This window comes from Lolium perenne, chromosome 5 (assembly GCF_019359855.2).
Source record: "Lolium perenne isolate Kyuss_39 chromosome 5, Kyuss_2.0, whole genome shotgun sequence".
NCBI classification, from domain to species: domain Eukaryota; kingdom Viridiplantae; phylum Streptophyta; class Magnoliopsida; order Poales; family Poaceae; genus Lolium; species Lolium perenne.
The window spans coordinates 23,383,634-23,405,468 of record NC_067248.2 but is presented as its reverse complement, the minus strand read 5'-3'; the positions used below and the strand labels follow the sequence as shown (position 1 = coordinate 23,405,468).

The 21,835-nt window shown below is 47.8% G+C and overlaps 2 protein-coding genes across 2 annotated transcripts; both read left to right on the top strand.

Annotated features, from left to right (window-relative positions):
- Nucleotides 1-419: 419 nt before the first annotated feature.
- On the top strand, nt 420-5,730 carry LOC127298779 (uncharacterized). Its single transcript, XM_051328630.2, has 8 exons — nt 420-629; nt 1,808-1,901; nt 1,981-2,031; nt 2,523-2,696; nt 3,101-3,280; nt 3,598-3,717; nt 3,836-3,969; nt 5,188-5,730. Exons 1-8 carry the CDS (start codon nt 493-495, stop codon nt 5,258-5,260), a joined length of 963 nt encoding a protein of 320 aa, XP_051184590.1. The 5' UTR covers nt 420-492; the 3' UTR covers nt 5,261-5,730.
- A 384-nt stretch (nt 5,731-6,114) lies between these two features.
- LOC139831425 (uncharacterized) lies at nt 6,115-10,652 on the top strand. Its single transcript, XM_071820700.1, has 3 exons — nt 6,115-6,248; nt 9,729-10,222; nt 10,294-10,652. Exons 1-3 carry the CDS (start codon nt 6,115-6,117, stop codon nt 10,650-10,652), a joined length of 987 nt encoding a protein of 328 aa, XP_071676801.1.
- Nucleotides 10,653-21,835: the final 11,183 nt, after the last annotated feature.

Sequence of the window (21,835 nt, the reverse complement as noted above, 5' to 3'; positions counted from 1 at the left end):
TACCAACCCTACCAAGCTAGGCTGTTTTTATTCAGATCGAACTCTAGTTCCATGGCACCAGGGCTAGCTAGGATGTTTTGATTTGGATCGATCCGTAGTCCTTCCACATAACGTGGGTTCCTAGGTAGCTGTTTTGATTTGGATCGAACTCTATGCATGTAGACGGACGAAAGCGCACTTTAAGTTGGACCAAAACGTATTTAGACGGACCGAACCAAGGAAACGTTAGCTGCTTTATTATTAGGTATAGATATAGATTTTTGTCCGTTGAATACATCTTAGAAACTGTAGTTTTATGACTAAGGAAAATTACTTACACGTAGATCACGGTGACACGTGTATCCTCAAGAAGGCACGTGCTAGCCATTCTTGCCCGAGAGAAAATAGAGAACCAAAAATAGAAAGAAAAAAAAAAGCAGACAGCGAAGTCGAGAAGCTCGCGACCCAAAACCCTAACCCCTGTGACCCTCGGCGGCGGCGGCGGCGGCGGCGATGGCGGACGGCGGAGGAAGAGCGGCGGCGCTGAAGGACCAGGGAAACGAGCAGTTCAAGTCGGGGAGCTACCTCAAGGCCGCCGCGCTCTACACGCAGGCCATCAAGCTCGACCCCGACAACGCCGCCCTCTACAGGTATCCCATGGCCTCCTCCCCGCTCGTTTGGTGCTCTGACCGGTCTCTTAGGGGGGATTTGGGATGAGAAGGTGCGCGCGCGCTTAGCTTGGTCAGGTGGGTGCTGCGAAATGGTGTCCCTGGCGTCTCCTGTGAAAAGATCGAATTGGCGACTCTAGCATAGTGCGTAGTACAGTACTTGTTAGCGATTTCTTGATTACGCTCAAAGTTTGGAATTTAGGCAAGCGGTGCGGTGAGCATTCCAAGTTTTCGGTGATGATTTGTCGGAACGTTTGGTATGCTGAGCAGTTGAGGGTTGTAGTACAAGTTGTGGAGCTTCCAGAATTAAATGGCTACATTGATGTTGACACTACATAAGTAGCTAAGCCTTGGATGCTGTTGTTTGTTTCAGATTTCGTTGAAAAAATTAGTCTTGCGTGGTTCCTGAATATATATGTGGTGATGGGATAGCACATTGATGCACAATATTTGGCTATTTGCTGAACTTTAGCACATGACGAGTTTAGCTCACTCACGAAAAGGCGAACAAATTCCAAACTGCCCTTTATCCATGCAAAGACAAAGAAAATCCATTTACTATCATTGGCTCAAGAAGATACAGTTCTAGATGCAACTAATATTTTTAAATGTAGGAAACTCGTTTCCTAGTACTGTCTGCTCCAAAGAAAAAATGTTGTTGATCATGTCACAAACCCGTACTCTGACCTAGTATTGCTATAATATGAGACACATGATGAGAATGAACACAGAGGACAATTAAACATCCCAGCTAACTGATTTACGCCGTTAGCACTCAGCACCTCAGCCTTCGGGTGAGAGACTGAATGTTAAACTCCAAACATGGGGGGTGGGGAACAAAATTGCAGTGAGTGAGAATGAATAGGATTTATGGAAAACACCAATCATGTGATGTGCCCAAAAAAACATTTCGTAAATGCTGCTTGAGCAGGTAACTTGGAATTTATTATAGACACGTTATAGGATATAATAATCAAACGGGGAGGCTTGTTTGCTAGTAAAAGCTAAAATGAAGTAGGATCGTATTGTGTCTTGAAGCTGAAAACTTTCTGCAATGGCAACTTAGGAGTAACTATCCTATAATTTATGTTATGTACTTATGTTGTATGTATATGCTGTTGAGAAATTCTGATTACCCCTTTTACTAAAATCCCTGCCAGCAATCGAGCTGCTGCATTTCTGCACCTGGTTAAGCTGAATAAAGCACTTGCTGATGCCGAAACGACAATAAAACTGAAGCCACAGTGGGAGAAGGTATATAGATGTCAAGTTACTCTCTGCTGTCATTTAGTCTGCTATCAAATTTCACAGCCTATCTTCTTTCGTAATATAGGGTTATTTCAGGAAAGGATGTGTTCTGGAGGCCATGGAGCAGTACGAGGAGGTTAGAGTAAAAAAAGCAAATTTATACCTTGTTACCTTTGATTAATGGGGAGAGAGATTCTACCCTGCCCTTCCTCTCTTTTTTCTATTCTGTAAAATGTAAACCTTTTACCAAGTGTCCATGTCTAGTTGTCTACTATGCCCGAACAAGTTGAGAACAATCCAAGTCATAAATTCATAGTTTCAGCTGTAAATATCCTAAGATGAGATTAGATGACTACTCAGTTGATGTTCATTGTTGCGTATGTGATAACTGATGGAAGAAATAATCTCTGTCACAAATTTATTTTATGTTTGAACCGTACAACAACCTTGTATTTTCTGTTTGAATTGTTTAAGTTATGACTCGACTTCTCCTTCATCCGGCTGAGTATCCATAGATCAGCTCGAATCCTATGTTATTTATATTGAGATGAACCATTTTTTTATTGCATGTGCGTAGAACCAATATTATGCTGATCTCTGATGTCGTCATATTACGTTCTGGTGCAGGCAGTATCTGCTTTTCAAATAGCTTCGCAGCACAATCCACAAAATACAGAAGTCTCCAGAAAAATCAAGAGGCTTACTCAGTTAGCAAGGGAACAGAAACGAGCCGGTGATGTGGAGAACATGCGTTCCAATATTGACCTTGGGAAGAACTTGGGGTCACTGAAAACCGAGCTGGTGAGTTTTATGATTACAGCCTTATGTGGTATAATGAATTTTGGGTTTCCAATGTACGTTGCATCACATTTCACCCAGAATGCCACTGGTACTTATATGAAAGTGTGGAAACATGAGCTAATAAGTTGTACCAGTAGGCATTCCATGAAGGATCTTTTCTTTTTTATTTCAAATTTATATGTTTACACTTTTGTACCTTGCCAGTTCCAGTTCATAGGCACTTGTTTAATCAGGTTATAAATTTTTAAAAATTGCAAATGTTTATACACATGTATCGAGTAGACTACATCATAAGTATGTTGTACTTTGAGTTTGACTGTAGACAAAATAAAAGGGCTTTTTTTTCGGTTGTAGACAGAGTGTTTCATCATGTATGTCTCGTCATATATTTTTTTTCATTTCAGGCTGCGAAGTATGGAGATGCAGAATTGGCACAAAATATCTCCTCATTTGTTATCAATGTGATGGAATCAGCGGTGAAGGTTTGGCATGACACTGGAAAAGTGGATCCAAGGGTCAATTTTCTTCTTGATGATCAGAAGACTGATACTGAAAAATATGCTCCAGTGGTTAACATTGAAAAGGTATTATGCTGCTTGTGCTTAAGGATGCTCCGTTCTCCTGCTTCATATAAACTTGTACCGTGCAGAAATCTTGAGGTTATATAGTACTCCCTCCGTCCCACCAATTGTCTCAACTTTGTCAAAATTTGGATGTATCTACCTACTAGATAGTGTCTAGATACATCTAAATTTTGACAAAGTTGAGACAACTTTGATGGGACAGAGGGAGTACTAAGGATCAGCTTTATTTTTATTTCTATTTGTTGATTTTTTTTGTTACAACTTCCATATCGAAGTTCGGACTTATCAACACTCATATGCTTTCCCTTCTTTTATAGGCCTTTGAGTCACCCGACACCCATGGCAGTTGCATTCCGTATTTGCGGCAGTATACCGTTGAATCTCACTCAAAGGCTGCTTGTATGGTAGCACCTAAGGGAATCATCTCCTACCCACAGGTTCGATTCACTTCTTTTATGTGTTTTTATGATCTGTGTTATCCAGAGTTTGTTATTGCACCCTTTGTAGTGATATAGTTCTTCTCTTGACAAATCAAACATGGCCCATCATGTACAGGTCTGGAAAGGGACGGGATCGAGAAAATGGAAGCTTGATCAGAGCGATGGATTCTTTGTACAATTTGAATCACCGATTTTGCGGAAGATATGGTTTGTTCCTAGCACAACAGAAAAGGGGCGAACATTGTGCAGGTAATTCCCCTTTCCGCATAAGACCTTTGCATGCACATTTACCTATGACTTGGCAATTCGAAATTCTCAAGCTAAAAATCCAAATAGATGTCTGTTGTGGCTTGCTGTTATCACCCACTTTAGGCTTTTGTTAATTGTACTTGTGCTAAAGTTTCGCTGATCCTTCAAGATTCCTCTTAAGTTAGGATAGCCAGTTCTGGCCATTCATAACATTATTAGTAAGTCAACACTCACCGATCAAATAATCAACTAGTCATTGTTGTGTGCGCCACTCCAATATTAATTTTGTTCACACGGCTAAAAGTCCAAAAGATGGAACAACCCACTGTAATGCACTCACGTGGATATTCTTTTAGAGTTCCGCTGGTATCTATAAATACCAAAAAGGGAAATTACTAGCCTTCCCTTTAAGCCGCCATGTATCCCATTATGCTGAGCTCTACAGTTGGTGTGCTGTGTCTTGTGATGCTCGACACCTTTTGCACCTTAGTTCATCTGTTGCACTGCCAAGTACTTTACAACCTTATTAATACTCCCTCTGTCCCGAAAAGGATGTCTCTGATTTTTCTAAATTCGGATGTATTTAGATTTTAGACACAATTTAGTATATATATACATCCGAAGTTAGACAAATGTAAGCCATCCTTTTAGGGACGGAGGGATTAGTACTTTTTCTGAAGTTATGCTGATCCTTGAAGATTCCTCTTTAAGTTTAGGATATCCAGTTGTGGCTATTCATAACATTGTTAAGTCAACACACTAATCAACTAATCCCAAAAATAAGCAACGAGTCATTGTTTTGTGCAGCAATGTATTATTAATTTCGTTGGCAAGATTTAGACAATGAAACAAGCCACCATGTGAACTTAATGCATCCGTGCATATTCTTTTAGAGTTCTGCTGGCATGTAGTATAAATACCAAAAAGGGAAACTAGTATCCTTCCCTTTAAGCTGCCATGTATCCTGTGATGCTGTGAACTCTACAGCATGTTTGTTGTGTATACCAGTTGTTGGCACCATCCTGTGACGCTTAACAACTTTTACGACCTCATTAGATGCATCTGTTGCACCGCCTAGTAGTACTTTACAACCTTCACTCATGCCTTAGTGGTTGCTTTCAGAACCTGTTGGATAACCATCACTCTTCGCAGCTGTTTATGGCAATCACAAGCTTTCATGGTGTACCTTGTATCTCCTTTTAACACTTTTGCATGCAGGAGCCCTGAGGCCTTGGATATTACCATCCACGAAATCCTTCCCCGAATATTCAAAGAGACGGAAGCTGCCTGAAGGACATACGTGCAGTCGACGTCCCCGTGATTCCACCTTTGATCGCATCATTGGTCCGTATTCCTCCCAGTGGTTGGTTTACGGTTGAGAAGGCGGCAGGTATCTTCTCGCACAGGAAGGAAGAAGCAGATGCCATATTTTGTGAACCGGAGATGGTTCCTGTATCGGTGTTGCGTAGATCCAGGCACTCCAGTTTTGCTGCTCTCGGTTTGGTTTCTACTGTATGTGGTGATTTTTTTTTTGTGGTGTGTACAAGAAGCTTTGGTGGGGTTACGTCAGTCATTTTTTCTTTCATTGCTAAAAAAAAACTTGGGATATGCATTTTAGAAGCTTGTGATTTTATTGTGTTATTGTGTGGCTGGTCCGGCCCACGCTGGTGTGATGAAAGCATACAGAAATTCTCTCCTGAACCATTTACATGGAGGGATGGGTAATATGATGATTGTGGCCTAGAAATGTGGCAAGTGACACATCGCCATCAGTTGGTTTTGAGGCTCATGATTTGCTCATGATGTGATGTAAAGAGTGTGTAGACGTACGTGCCTGCATCGTGACCTAATTAATCAATTAATTATTAGAACCCATGGGTATTCGGTGCTATGTAGTGGCTCCCATCTCTTTTTTTCGATCAAAAGTGCATGGATAGGGTACAGCTGCAATGGTTAGCGTTGGTGATTGGAGACGTGGCATTTCGTGTGAAGATGTATAGCTTTGTTTTTGTGTATCCATCTGATTGATCTTCATCGAAATGATGGCCCCATATAAAATGGTCGTATGTGGATAGATCATTGGTGTAGGCTTGAATTTTCAGTAAGAGATTATAGCATGTAAACACAAAACATGCGAACGCACGCATGAAGTCTGATCTGCACTGTGTCGATCAGCTGTTCCTGCAAGCGACAGAAGGCGACGGGCTGCTGCTCTCGGTGGCCGTCCACCGTTTGTTTCCGGCGAGAGAGAGCAGCGCTGCAATGCAAGCAAGGAGCATGTGAGCAAGCTCGATCGTATTAAGTGGTAGAGTAGCCTGATGGTATTAATGGGCGGTGATGTATTTACGCCGTCACACGCAATGCGACCGGTGCAGTGGCAGCAGCTGTAGCGGTGTAGCCTGCACCTACAATGGACCTGTGGCTACGGGAGCTTTCGCTGTAGTAATGGATGAGCTCGCTCTGTTCAGTTCAGCTGCAACTCTGCATATGTAGAAGCGGAAGTAAAAGCACATGTATAAATGATAAAGCGTAATAAAACAAGACTAAAACAAGACGATGCAGATGATAAGGTCTTCTCCAATGCCTTTTTCTTAGTGCGGTATCATAGGTAAAATGATGAGGTGGCACTATAATTAATGATGAAAGAGATATAACACTTGCACCCAGCCACATGCAAAATACATTTCTAAGCCAATCGCATACATGCATGAGCCTAAAATGGTTAAATTTAGATACAACACTAAGAAATGATGCATTGTGGTAGTTGTCTCTTAACATTTATAGTTACCTATGATAACGTGCTAAAAAACGATGCATTGTGAAAGGCCTAAGAGCGTCCAGTCGCATCCCTCAAACACCGAATAGGGGGCTCGACTGATCCAACTAGGTTTATTTTAATTTTTTTTACAAAAAATAACCATATTTTGAAATAATCTAGTAAATTTAAAACACTTGCATAAATAGTTTGGCGCATACATAAATAGTATTACAAAAAATAAAAAATAATAATTTATACAATTCATCAAGTAATAAAATGTGTACAGTAACAGAAGACGCACATTATGCATACGCATGATGCGACACGGGGGCCACCAAAAGGCCAAACTAGCGAACTCGCCGATGGATTTATGGGTGTACGTACGGGACGCGTGAAGTGACCTGAGCAAAAGTACATAGGCGTATGCTGCCAAGTGCAAATGCAAGCTATCCATCAGATTTTGGATCGCCAGCGTGAAGTGACCTGAGCAAAAGAACCAACGGGAGTATCGTTTTTCGTCAACATTATTGTATCGTAGAATCGTATCGTAGTATCACAAGATTTTTATTTTTAAAAATATAAGCAATTTTTTGAAAAGTGCTTTTAGCTCCCGAGCTCCAGTGCTCTCGCTATGTTAAAAAAAATTAAAAATATTTTTACAAGTTATAAAAATCATGAAATAATTCTGAAAAATTTCATTGATACATCCCACAATCATGCAAAATCCCAATCCGAAATTATTTTTATTTTGAGCTAGAGAAAAATGACAAAATCTGATATGTTTTTGAGATTTGAAAATGACTACTCAGATCTACAATTTTGTCATTTTTGCGTAGCCCAAAATATTAAGTATGACAAATTGATTTTTTGCACGTTTGTGGGATACATCATTATCTATATGTGGATTTTTTTCCAGATTTTTTTTTAAAACTAAAAAATATGATTTTTTATTTTTTTAAACGAGATCACTGATGCCCATGTGCACCAAATCTCTATCCGCAATTTTTTATGTTAAATTAAATAGTTATCTTCCATATGTTTCTGAAAAAACATGGTTCCATGTCATATTATTCTTGTAAGATAGTGGTATATCATGTTGTAGACTTGTAACATGCAGCCCAATACCACATGAGGGATGCAGAGGCGAAAAATAGTATGTTTAGTCCACAACAAGAAACCAATGAACCAATTACCTGCCTATAAGGCTTGCTGATGTCAGCAACTTAACTAATTCTTTGATTAGTTTTAACTGGCGTGTGGTATCACCTATGAAAGAAGTATCGGGATAATACCAATTCAAGGCACAATGATACCACCCGATTAGAATGCACTGTGTGATACGCATCGTTTCAGCATGGTAGGATCTTAGTATCGTAAGATACTAGGATCTCTATCGCGATAGCGACAACCATGATCATCAGCCACCGACCCGAGTGCGGGTGTGTTTCTTCTCCTCTTTTTTTGTACAGTTACGACATGCACCAGCACCAGACTCGTCGTGCTCTCCATCGATCTCTCTGCGGTCTTTTTCTTTCTTTCTCTTTTAGAGCAGATTTAGTGCACACGAGCACTGAATTTTGAAATATTTAAAATTTATACTTTTATGTTCCAAAATATCTTAAAATTTATTTAATGAATAAATACACACGCCCTCAATACTCATGCGAAGTTTCGGTAGAAATTGCAGAAAAAATTGTGCTTGTACATAGAGATAGAAAACTCAGATTTTTGTCTGAATTTTATTTTGTATATCTGAAAATACAACTCATTTTCCTCCAGAATTTATACCGAACCTTCAGAATGCTTGTATGAATGTTTGTATCTAATTTCAGATTCTTTCAAATCTCAAAAAAGTGACTTCAGCATTTGAAGGTGAAGTTTTGGTTCTACCCATTCTCAAGAAAAAAGAAAAGGTGCCTGGTAGGACTCATGTGGCAGTGAAACGGGAATGTCCACGAGGCGCTGCCACTCCTGATTGTATCCCATCTGTCTATCGAAGCCAAAGCAAAGAAGTCGGTTAAAGGCTTAAAGCCAACGGCCAACACAGTTTCAGTCAAAGCTTGAGGATGGACGATAAATCGTTCTATAGTTACTCGGCTTTTGTGAAGTGCGAACCCGGCCGTCCTGGTCAAGAGAAACAGGAAAAGCGAAAAGGATAAAGGTATTCTTTGCAAAAGTTCCCCAGTTAGTAGTGTGTGGTCAAGTCAAAGGCTACAAAATTTTGTAGGAATTGTGAATGATTCTATTATTCCCGTGATGTAACCAAATAAGAGTCTTTTGTATTTTCATGTCATGTATGATATAACATGCACATTTAATCCCTGCCTTTTCAATACAAGTGTTCTGAAATCCTTCGAACTGTACTCACTTGCGCATGGAGACTTGGAGACTATTTACACCCATAAAATCTACTTCCTTCATCCATAAAATGATAATGAAGATTTATCTAAACTTAAATGTATGCACACACTGAAAAGTATCTAGATACATCTAATTTAGATAAATTTGCAACATCCTTCTATGATAAAGGTAGTAACATAAAAAGGACCATTTAGTGAAGTTTTCTATACCACTATGGCGAAAACATGGATATAGCTTCGAAACGCTAATTCACTAGAGTCATGGAGCATTGTTCAATTTATTGAACTTGTGATTTTCTTGAGGATTCTAGTTTTGTGAGTTTCCTCTGTGCCGCAATCGGCAGTTGTCAAAGTGCCCAAACTTAGAGAGGGAAGGGGCGACAGAGGGCACGATGATAGCACGAGTGTGGTGTGCGTGTGAGGCGACGGTAGAGAATAGAGATGGACAGATCAATAAGTTCAAAAAAATGTGACCAGGGTAACATATAACGCCGTGTTGGAGTCGCGGATGATAGTTGCATCAAATTAAAACAGTAGCGACCATGAGTTCAGTGGAGTGAACCGTGTAGGTCTTAAGGGCTACTTGTGAGAGTCACGCGAACAAAAATTTGATGGTTAAGCAAACATTTGCACCGAAGAAGGGTCTCAGAACCACCCCAACCAAACCAATTAAGAGCATCTCCAGTCGCGTCCCCCAAAGCGTCCCCCAAAGGGATTTGGGGCGCGCCGGACAAAAAAAGCGTTCCAGCCGCGTCCCCCAAAGCCCTTTTTTGTCCGGCGCGCCCCTATACGGTGTCCGGCGCCCCGAGCCCGTCCCCGTCCCACAGGGGACGCTCCGGGGACGCCGGACACAACGAAAAGCGAGGCGGGCTCCCACATGTCGGCGACTATTTGCATAAACCGTTGGTTCGCGCCTCTTTTCTCGTCGCTCCTTCCTTCCCGCGCCTCCCACCCCACCGCCGCCGCTGGATTTCCCGGCCGTTTGGGCGTCTGATCTGTGCTGCGAGTCAGCACCGTTGTCGCGGCTGGGGCTCCCGCCGGTCGTGCCGCCGCCGCCGCGTCGCCAGCGCCTCCCAGAACGCGCCGTCAAATCCGCCCCACCTCCGCGCACAGAAGGTGCTCGACGACTGGCCAGGTAGGCGCGATTGGTCGCTGTTTGTTGCGTCGTCTGCCTCGGCGCAATTTTAACTATTGATTTTGCTTTAGCCATGGACAGCGACGATGAGATGGTTGCCCTGCTGCTGGAGGACGAGCAAGCGTTCGACGATGACCTGCGGGAGCATTTGCTGATCATCGCGTCCCTCCAGGACATGCTTGACGATGAGGCGGAGAAGAGGAAGAGGCCGCGCCGCGGAGGATCAAGGCCGGGAAGAAGGAAGTCGAAGCCCCGGCAGAGGATGGAGGGGCATGCCATGCTGCACAACGACTACTTCGCCGACGACGCAACACATGCCGACAATTTTCGGCGCCGGTACAGGATGAGCAAGGGCCTGTTCATGAATATCCTCCACGGCGTTCGAGAGTTCGACCCCTACTTCAAGCTCAAGGTCGATGTCGTTGCCTAATCGACGGTACCCCGGAGGAGGGATCCTCACGAGGGGGAGAAGAAGTAGGGGCCATAGGGCGGAGTGCACACGGGACGGTGGTACGCGAGTTACCCAGCTTCGGAACACCTGCACGATGACAGGGCCTACTGCTGCTTGTCTGGAATTATCTGGGCGCTTTCGCGTTGTTACAATGAGTTGTGGTTGTGAACCTGCCTCTAGGGCTCCCAGGATCCGGCTTATAAAGGCGCACGGATCTAGGGTTTACACGGAGAGTCCTAGCCGGAATACAAGTTGCCTAACTACGGTACAAAGCCTTGCCGTGTACGTCAAGGATCCGCCTTCCTTCTAGGTCACGCGGGATCCGGATACTTCATGGGCCTTCACGGATCCGGCCTCCTTCGTAGGTCGGTTAGGATCCGGCTCCTCGTTCCTGGGCTGGACTTCATCCTTCATGATCTACAGCAACTGGGCCGCCCGATGGGCCACATGCCTCACCACCAACTATGAGCCACCCGGGCTTGCCGGATCTAGGCCATGCCGTGGATATACCCATAAAGTATACCCACAACAGTAGCCCCCGAAGTTCTCCGAGATTCATCATTCCTCCGACTTTATACAGCTCGGAAACGAAGAGAATCTCGAAGAGCTTCAAAACTTCTTACTTGATTCCGGGTTCATTTCTCCGGAAATCCTCCATCTTCAGATCATGCCAATAACGGAAAGTTCACTCTTCCCGCGCACAACTTCCTCATTTCCCGCGCTAAATTTTCGCAGATGCAAATCTTTAGCCGAAATTTCCGGGAGTGCGTGGTTAAGTTACCTTCACGTCATTTTACCGCGCTTGACCTAAAACACGTGTCATCCATCCAACGGTGTGTCCGTTCCGTTTCCACCATCGGATCTGGATCCCGAATCTCCGCGTGCGGTCTATAAATACCCCGCGGCTCGGTAAAAAATCATTCTTTCACCCCTTCTCACCACCTCGTCTTCCTCCTCGCGCCGCGCCGCCCGCCAGATCTCGACTCCGGCGAGCTTCTGCCACGGTGAACTCCGCGCGCCGCCAAACCAAGGCCCCCCTCGCGCCAAGATTCCCGCGGTTGAACGAGAATTTCGCTCCGCCGCCGATTCGTGGTCACGCAGGACGATTTCCTTCAAGTTCGGCGACCTCATCTTCGCCGGAGCTCCGTCGAGCCACCGCGCCATTAGCGGTAAGTGCGCCGGTCTTGTAGAAGATAACCTAGTGTAGAAGATAGGCTTAGTGATCCGGGTACTCAAATACTTTGTATGGGCGCAGCCGGAAGCATGCCACTCGAAACGTCGCATTGTACTGGTAGCTCTCCGAGTAGCCCTGATCCCAATCAAATAGAACCCATATGCCTGGATCCCATATCGTTCCTGCCACCATACGTTTCCGACATCAGACTAGCTCAACCTTTTTCCGCATCTTCCAGCACCGCTCCAAGCCGGATCCCTTCCCTTCAAGAGCTCCAAGAAGAACTCGAGGGACAAGCTCGGATGGCAGCAAAGGTGCAGGAAGCGGAAAACAAGAGGGCGTCCAAAGCCCGGATCCGCGAAGGAGAGCGGGGTCAGTGGTGGCCTTGCGCAACTACCGATGTGGAGCTTAGAGAGCTCCAGAACGAGGGCATGATCTCCACACATTGGAGTTTCACGCGCGACTCCGACGTCCCCAAGCCTGAAGCCGGAGAAATTGTCATGACCAAAGCTTGGGTGGAACGCGGACTTTCACTTCCCCGTTCGGAGTTCTTCCTCTCCGTCCTCAACACATATGGGCTCCAGCCCCACAACATCTGCCCAAACTCTTACCTTCTCCTGTCCAACTTCGTGACTCTCTGCGAAGGACACCTTGGGATCCGGCCAGACGTCAAGTTATGGCAGTTCTTTTTCCGAGTGAAGAAAGAAACCAAGGACAAAGCAATGGTGAACTGCGGAAGCATGACATTTATGCTCCGCCCTAGTCGCATGTATCCTCCCCACGACTCGCACGAATCCGTCCGGTACTGGAACGCCGGATGGTTCTATGAGAAAAACGCCTCGGTTCCGGACGTCCACAAAGGCCTGCCCCAGTTTATCAACGAACCTCCGGAAGAGCTCGCAAGCTGGAGCTTCGTCCCTTCGCTCGCCCAGACCCCGATCTTGGAAAAGGCTGCGCGGAGAATCTCCTGGTTAGTCCACGACGGGCTGACCGGAGCCCAGCTCACACTTAGCTGGTTCTCCCGGAGAATCCAGCCTCTACGCTACAACGCGCGCCTGATGTGCGCTTATACCGGGGCGGATGATCTTCTCCGGGTTACCCGCCACGATCTTCCGGCCGACTCTCTGAAGAGGAGATTCAAGACGCTGGTGAAGATTCCGAGGGGCCAACAGGTCCCGGAACTGATGAAGGATATATACACGAATGACCAATGTCCTCCGGTAAACTTTGTTCTTTTCGTTGATTCAAACTTCGCAAGTTTTTTGATGTTATCTCTAATTTTTGTTTATTTCTTCCAGCTCAACACTTTGGCGGAGGAAAACTTCCGCACCATTCTTCGTGTTCCCATTAGTGGCGACGCGGCGGAGGAGGCTCCGGAAGACGACGAGGAGGAAGAGGAGCAAGCACCCCACAAGGCGGCCCCTCGACCTGCAAAGCGTCCCCGCGCCAAGGCTTCCGGCACTGATGCCGGAGCTAGCGGCGAGGCCTCCGCCAAGAAGCCCAAGACGACAAAACCACCTCCGCTAGACTCAAGGAAAGCGGAGCGTGCGCGCCTAAGGATGCTCTCAACAGCTGGCCAGCGCACGCGGCCCACCATCCCCGGCGCCCCGTAAGTTTCCGAACATGATGCAACTTTAACTTGGCGAAATTATCTCTTGTCTGAACCCTTCCACTTGTTTGCAGGAATCCGAATGTCACTGCCACGCGGACCACCAGCCAGGAGCCCATCACGAAATATATGAAGAAATCTCCAGCTATTGGTCCCTCTACCCCAGTTCCACCAAGTGCCTCCCACCCAACTCCTCAACCGTCGCCCCCTCAGGCTGATCCATCTCCCCCTCCTGCCGCAAACACTCCACCGGAAATAATTCCGGTTAGCAGCGAGAAGGTGGGCGGAGACGATCCTAAGGCCAAAGGCCCTGCCCAAGAAGACACGGAAGTACAAGGCCAAGGAGAAGTTGAAGTCACTTCTTCCGTGAAGGCTGGAGACGGCGCTGGCGACATCGTCGTTTTTCCGAAGAATTTTGGAGATCCGGCCGACACCACTTCCACCCCCAAAGCGTATGCTACCAAGTTTTTCAACAAGTTAACTGAGGCGGAGAAGTGGGAGCTTGAACAAGGCCTGCTCAACACCATGCTGAACAATGCCTGGGGGAAACCTGATGCTGCGACATCGGAGATCCAGGATTTTAAGAAGGATGTCGGCCAGTTCTTCGACAAGCTCATCTGTAAGCAAAAGGTACTCCCCAGTAGCCCCCAAGCATGTAGGCGGAAACTCAAATAATAGTTAGCGCTTAGATGCTTAGAGAAAGATTACTTCCGGGAAAGTTTTTTTTTTAAATTGGACCAGTAGCCCCCAAGCATTATGGCGGAAAGGTTCCGGCAATGATGCTTTGAAAGAAACCACTGTTACAGGCGGAATTTTTACTCCTGCTCTGTTTAAATTTTACAGGAACAGCGAGCCTTTGCACTACGAGCTGCACAAGAACATTGCCTGCCAGCCGCGTTACTCTGAGCCAGGCGGAAAATATCCGGTCCCTGAAGGATGAGAATGCGGAGCTGACCAAACAACTGGCGGACGCCCAAGGTTGGTTTCCGTCTCTTTGGTCATTAGTTCATATTCCGACTTTGAACTCGCTTTTGACTTATGTTATTATAGGCGCATCCTCTTCCCTTGCTATAGCCTCGTCTGAACTTGAGAACCTGCGCTCCTCGTACCAAGATTTGGAAACGAAATTAAAGGAGGCGGAACTAAAGAGGGAACAGGCCGAGAAGCAGCTGGCGGAGAAGAACTCCGAACACATCAGGGAAAAGGGTGAGCTGTTGCTGAAGAAAAATGCTGACAGCGAAACCATCAAGAGGCAACAGAAAGAGCTCAATGGTCTCCGAAAATATATGGAGACCGCGGAGCATCACTGGGACTTGCTCAACGAGAACATCTTGGGTGCTTATACTGAAACCTTGTCCAGATGTTTGCTCCGACCTTTTACTTTGTGCTCAAATTGCATGCTTATATCCTGATTATCTTGTGCAGAGCCGCTGGGGTATCCGGAGCAGCGCCGGAATTTGTTCCCGCGGGATGACCTTCTTCAACTTGCAGGCGATGATTGCAAAGATCTCATTTCCGCCTCCCGCAAGATATGCTACAACTTGTCCATCAAGAGGAGTCGCACTTGCAACGTCCGCAAACTTGTTGGAAAGATGGACGTTCTTCCGGAGCTGGTGACGGATCTACAAGCATCATCGGCCCGAGGCGCAGCTGCAATGGCCTTGACTATGTGCTTAGCACATAATCCGGATCTTGATCTTGATCAGGTAACCACGGGCGTTCCTCCGGATGCGGATGTTAGCGCGCTCCTGGATGCAGTGAGCGGCTACGACACCCGTATCGCGCGCAGGATCCGGCATGAGGAATTCTACGACAAGGTCGTTCTTCCTGCAGACGAGCCCTTGGAAGCTGAACTTCAAAAGGAGCTCGACGCGAAGGCGCGACCTGCGGAGTCCGGAACCCAATTTACCTGGACCAGCTCTAAAGACGCTCCCCAAGAGGAACCCAAGACCAGCGCTGCAGCTGCAGAAGAAGAAGAAAGTGATGAAGACGTGTCATCTCCGGCCGAAGATGCCGAGAAAAAAGATCCAGAGGGCAAGACTTCTCCGGCCAAGGGGGAGTGAAAACTTTTATTCCTGCGGGAGAAACAATGCATCATTTTGGCCCCAGCGAGGGTTTGTAATATAACTTTAAATTCTTAAGTATCTAGAGACGAAACAACTATGCGCGGGCGGAAAACTTATCCTGCTATCCGTTTGAATTATTTGCATGTTTCGTTTGTTAAAAGCAAGTGCTGGTTTGTTAATTTTCCGGCTTACTCATTTGACCTTCCACGAGCTGGAAAACCTTTAGACCGGAAACGCTCGCCTGCGGCGACGAAGCCCAATGGCGTCCGTCCATAACCGCGGAAACAAGCCCCCAGCCTAGGTGCCGGAAATCGCTACCAGGAATCCACGAGTTCGCAACGAAAGATTTTTCCACCAGAAAACTTAAACTTACGTCCTAAAGGACGATTTTGAAAAATCACAACTTTCATACACGCCTAGGCGGAAACATCCAGCTCTGCGGTTTTAGTCGGAAAAAACATACACGATCTAAAATAAACAAGTAAAGGAGGTAAAAGACTCAAAGAGTGAACCATAAGCTTTATTTCATTGATCATGTATAACTATTACAGAGTTTTGTAACTCGGAAAAAATATGCTAAGTGTAGAAAGGACGTAGCTGTGCAATGTTCCAAGGGCGATCTGTCTCGTCGTAGATGTCATCCGGATCCTCACGCTTGCGTTTCCGGTGCCAATTAGCAGGTCTATCCCTCAGCTCGCGGAAATCAACAAGGTAGTACGACCCGTTATGGAGCACTTTGCTAACGACGAAGGGTCCTTCCCATGGAGTTTGCAGCTTATGGTCTTTCACCTGTCGAAGGCGGAGGACCAGGTCTCCTGCCATGAAGGAGCGATTCCGAACTCGACGACTGTGATAACGTCGGAGCTTCTGCTGGTAGATGGCGGAGCGCTGGTCAGCTAAGTTCCGAGCTTCCTCGATCAGGTCCACAGATAGGCTCTGGCCTCATCAGCTGTTTCTTCATTGTAGGCGGAAACTCGCGGTGAATCGTGGATGATGTCGGAGGGAAGCACGGCTTCGGATCCGTATACCAGGAAAAAAGGGGTAAACCCTGTTGATCTGTTAGGGGTAGTTCGTAAACTCCACAAAACAGCTTCCAACTCGTCAGCCCAAGCTCCAGCTGCTCGCCGCAGTGGTTCTTCAAGGCGCGGCTTAATTCCTGATAATATTAGACCGTTAGCCCTTTCAACCTGATCATTAGATTGTGGATGAGCCACAGATGCAAGGTCCAGTCGAATCCCCATTGTGTCACAATAATCCTTCAACTCTCCTTGGGCGAAGTTTGTGCCATTATCTGTGATTATGCTGTGTGGGATGCCGAATCTCATCACGAGGCTGCAGACGAATTTTAGTGCCGTAGCACCATCGGCTTTTCTCACTGGCTTTGCCTCGATCCACTTGCTGAATTTGACCCCCGCGACCAGAAGGTATTCAAAACCGCCAGGAGATGATCTTCTAAACTTACCAACCATAGCGAGCCCCAGACCGCAAATGGCCAGGTGATAGGTATGGTCTTCAGCTCTTGGGCTGGAGCGTTTGGTTGAGTAGCGTAGTACTGACAACCTCGGCAGGTTTTTACCAGCTTGTCAGCATCTTCTTTAGCTGTGAGCCAGTAGAATCCTAGCCGGAAAGCTTTGGCAACGAGGGATCTGGGAGCGGCGTGATGCCCGCAATCCCCTGCGTGGATCTCTCTGAGGATTTCAATGCCATCTTGATTGGAGACGCATTTGAGAAACACCCCTGCTGCACTTCGTTTGTAGAGCTGTCCATCAACAATTGTGTAGGTTCTTGCTCGTCTGACGATCTGTCGCGCGAGGACCTCGTCCTCTGGCAACTTCTGATCGATGAGGTAGTCCAGGAAAGGCTGTGTCCAGGCCGGAATGATAGCCATCACCTCCCTAGCCGGAGATACTGCCACCTCTGGATTTTCCGGGTTAGCGCCCTTAACTGAGGGTATCCGGAGATGCTCCAGGAAAATGCCGGGCGGAATTTGCTTCCTGCCGGATCCGAGCTTGGATAGCATGTCTGCCGCTGTGTTATCGTCTCTCCTGACGTACTTGACTTCGTATCCGAGGAAGCACTTGGCGATCTCATCAACTTCGTCTCTGTAGGCCGCCATGACGGAGTTTCTGGCGTTCCAGGTTCCGGCTACTTGTTGTGCCACCAGGTCGGAATCTCCACAACATATGATGTGCTTGATCCCAATTTCCTTAGCGATGTGTAAACCGTGTAGTAGAGCCTCGTATTCTGCCATGTTATTTGTAGCTTCGAAGTGGATCTGCAGAACGTACTGCAGTTCTTCTCCGGTAGGGGACTTCAGGGTGACTCCGGCTCCTGAGCCTTGATGCTGCTTGGACCCATCGAAGTGCATGACCCATGTTTCTGGTTCCGGCTCTAGACTTGCGTCCGGAGCTTCTGTCCAATCTGCGACGAAATCTGCCAAGACTTGGGATTTAACTGCAGTCCTGGGCTTGTAGGCGATGTCGAAGGCGGATAGTTCAATGCCCCATTTAGCCGTACGTCCTGTTGCGTCAGCGTTGTTGAGAATTGTTGACAGCGGAGCCTTGCTCACGGCATTCTTGGATGCTCTTGGAAGTAATGCCTCAGCTTCCGGCTGCCCAGGAATACTCCATAGGCTAGCTTCTGAAAGTGAGGGTATCTTTGTTTTGACTCCGTCAGCACCTCGCTAATGTAGTAGACAGGTCTTTGGACGTCATATTCATGACCTTCTTCCTTTCGCTCCACCACGATGACGAGGCTGATGACTTTGTTGGTAGCTGCCAGATAAAGGAGCATTGGCTCTGACTCTGCTGGAGCTGCCAAGATAGGTGGGGAGGTGAGTATTTCCTTCAACCCTCGAAGAGCTGCGTCAGCTGCGTCGTCCCAGACGAATTTGTCTATTTTCTTCAGCAGCTTGTACAGAGGTAGCGCCTTCTCGCCAAGACGGCTAACAAACCTACTGATTGCTGCGACACAACCGGTTAGTCGTTGCACATCTTTGAGACAAGTTGGCCGTTTGATGCACAGGATTGCCTTGATTTTTTCCGGATTAACCTCAATGCCTCTATGAGAGACTATGAAGCCAAGGAGTTTTCCGGCTGGCACGCCAAAAACGCACTTCAGCGGATTCAACATCATCTTGTACCTGCGGAGGTTGTCGAAGGTTTCTGTGAGGTCGCTGATCAAGTCGGATCCTTTCCGGGTCATGACCGCGATGTCGTCGACGTAAGCGTGCACGTTCCGGCCAATTTGGTCCTTCAGGCACCGCTGCATCGTTCGCTGGTAGGTGGCACCTGCATTTTTCAAACCGAAAGGCATGGTAACATAGCAGTAAGTGCCAAACGGGGTAATGAATGAAGTCGCCTTTTGGTCGGATTCCTTCATCCGGATCTGATGATACCCGGAATACGCATCAAGAAAACACAGAAGTTCCGCCCCCGCCGTCGAATCAATGACTTGGTCAATGCGCGGCAAGGGGAACGGATCCTTCGGGCAATGCTTGTTCAAGCCAGAGTAATCGATGCACATTCTTAGTATTTCAGTGTCTTTTTTGGGTACAAGGACGGGATTCGCGACCCAATCGGTGTGGATAACTTCTATTACAAAACCTGCTTCTAGTAATTTTGCTAGTTCCATTCCTATGGCGCGGCGCTTCTTGTCTCCAAAGCGTCGCATAGCTTGCTTCACCGGTTTGGCCCCCGGATTTATGTTGAGGTAGTGCTCGGCGAGTTCCCTAGGTACTCCGGACATGTCAGAAGGTTGCCATGCGAAGATATCCATGTTAGCGCGGAGGAACTCGACGAGCGCGTCTTCCTATTTGGGGTCCATGTTGGCTCCGACCGAAACCTGCTTGGAAGAGTCGCCTGGGATGAGGTCGTGCTTCTTGGTTTCTATCGCGGCCTTGAAGGAGGTTTTCTGCTCGGAGATCTGCTTCTTGGTGGTCTGCATCTCAGTCGGATCCACCGCGGCTCTGTAGCCTTTCAGCTCTTCTCCAGATATCACAGACTATGCGAAGGCGGCTTCGCCTAACTCGCACTCATGAGCCTTTTTGTAGTCTCCGGATATGGTAATCATACCTTTAGGACCCGGAATCTTGAGCTTGTTGTAGATGTAGCACGCTCTTGCGTGGAACTTGTGGTAGGTGGGCCTGCCGAAGATGACGTGATAGGAGCTCTTGAAGGGCACAACTTCAAACGTGATCTTCTCTTGGCGGAAGTTATGAACATCGCCAAAAGCCACGGGAAGTGTTATGCTGCCGAGGGAATTCGCCTTCTTACCCGGAATCACGCCATGAAACTCAGTGTTGCTGTGTTTGAGCTGTTCCTTGGTGAGGTTCATCCGCTCTAGAGTCTCCAGGTACATGATGTTCAGACTGGCCCCACCATCCATGAGGCACTTGGAGAAGTCATACCCGTCTATGCGGGGACTTACAACCAAGGCGTAGCATTCTTTTGGCACAACGGCAGGGTGATCCTCCCTGTCAAATGTGCACGGGACTTCCGACCACGACATCTTGCGGCACTGGCCGGAACTGTGGCGTTCAGGATCCGGGTAGCTGACTTGGTAGCGCGGACTGTTGGGGTTCCGAGGAAAGTGTGGTAAGCCCCCACGCTCTTTTTATCGAATGGGTTGGATTTTCCTGCGGATCCTGCCTTGGGATCCGGCGAATTATCATCCGCATCCATCGCCTCGGAACTATCATCTTCTTTGTCCTTGTTCTTTCCCTTGCCACCTTTGCCGCGTGGGCGGTGCTTCCGGGCGCGCTTGTATCCTGCCTCCGGGTCGTTCTTTAGATCATTGACCCACTTGCAGTTGCGGTTGGTGTGAGTGGACTTTCCTGTAGCCGGATCCAGATGGGCCAGGCAAGGCATGTCTCTGTACTCCTCATAGGTTTGCGGGGCGCGGGATCCGCCAGCTGTGACCTCGGAGGTGTGCTGCTGACCCCTGCCGGCTCCGCCTCCGCGTCCGCGTCCTCTGCCGCCTCCTGAACCTCCGCGTTGAAACGCCATGGCGATGATCTCGGATCCGCCATTGTTCTGGTCATCAGGGTTCTTGCGCTTATGGCTGCTGCTGCTACCGTTGTCACGGTTCTTCTTTTGCTGATGCAGGGGGATTGCTGTAGCTGCGAGATCACCGCCTGCGTCGTCATCGGCGGCAGTGTGATCGCTGGCGATGGTGATCATGTCGTCCAACGTCAGTTTATTTGCATTGACCAAGCAAGTTAGCTTGTGTCGCAGCAATCCTCCTCGCTGCAAGCCCCCAATGAAGGCGTGCATTGCTGTGCGGTTGTCAACGTTCTCGCACTCGTTTCTGCATGCCAACCATCGGGTGAGGAAATTCCTCGATGTTTCGCCCTTCTTCTGGATACATGCACACGGGTCGCTTGTTGTGGCAGGTCTCTTGTATGTGCCCCTGAAGTGTTTCTCGAAAGCGTTCTTCAGGTCGAACCAGCAAAAGATGGAATTTTCCTCGAGGTCGCTGAGCCAGATCCGGGCTGGACCTACAAGGTACAACTGAAGCATGCGGCAGGCGATGTTAGGGGTTCCTCCGGCAAAGGTTACAGCATTGTAGTAATCCTCAATCCAGGTATCCGGCCTTTCGGTGCCATCATAATGCTTCAGGTTTCCGGGTAGCTTGAGGTTCATCCTTGGCTTTGGTTCCTCTCGAATCATCCTGCCAAAGCACTTCGGACCAATGTAGTCGGTTCTGTATTCGTTGAGGCGATCCCGTGCGTCGCGTGAGCCGTGGCGAGGAGACTTTGAGCGAGAGCGAGATCTCCGACCGTTGCCTCCGCCTCCCCCTCCGCCTCCACCGCTAGGTGGTGGTGAGGGAGACCTGCGAGGTGGGCGGTGCGATTTCTTGCTTCCGCCTTCTGACTCTCCTCGGCCTTCCTGGTGCTGGCTCCGGCTTCTGTAGCTGCCTTCGCCGTGACGCTGGCTGCCCTGGTCATTCCGGCGAGGCTCCGGGTCGCGGCTCCGGCGAGGCTCTGGGTCCCGCTCCTGGTTCCGACTCCTCTTGGGCTCGGTCTCACGAACATTGTTCTGGTTCCGGCGAGGTTCCGGCGAGCGCTCCCTGCTTCTGTTTCTTGGCAGCACGTTGTCGCGGATAACAATCCCACCATGCCCTGGGGGCCTGGTGTTTCCGGCTGGACTACGGCGGCGAGGGGGTCGCGGGTAACCACTGGGCGGAGGAGAGGGGTTGCGGTACTTGTCCCGTCCAGAGTACATTGCATCCTTTCCCTTTCTTGGATCTGACGGTGGCGTCTTTGATGGTACGGGGATTGGATTTGGGTGTTCCCTGGCTTTCCTTCTGCGCT

Bases quoted from the DNA above. Each gene is read 5' to 3' on its own strand.
- LOC127298779 (XM_051328630.2), top strand. From the start codon at position 493: ATGGCGGACGGCGGAGGAAGAGCGGCGGCGCTGAAGGACCAGGGAAAC. The intron at 2,032-2,522 runs GTTAGAGTAAAA...GTTCTGGTGCAG, and splicing joins CCATGGAGCAGTACGAGGAG to GCAGTATCTGCTTTTCAAAT. The intron at 3,970-5,187 runs GTAATTCCCCTT...TTTTGCATGCAG, and splicing joins AAGGGGCGAACATTGTGCAG to GAGCCCTGAGGCCTTGGATA.
- LOC139831425 (XM_071820700.1), top strand. From the start codon at position 6,115: ATGAAGTCTGATCTGCACTGTGTCGATCAGCTGTTCCTGCAAGCGACA. The intron at 6,249-9,728 runs GTGAGCAAGCTC...GCACCGAAGAAG, and splicing joins GCAATGCAAGCAAGGAGCAT to GGTCTCAGAACCACCCCAAC. The intron at 10,223-10,293 runs GTAGGCGCGATT...ATTTTGCTTTAG, and splicing joins GGTGCTCGACGACTGGCCAG to CCATGGACAGCGACGATGAG.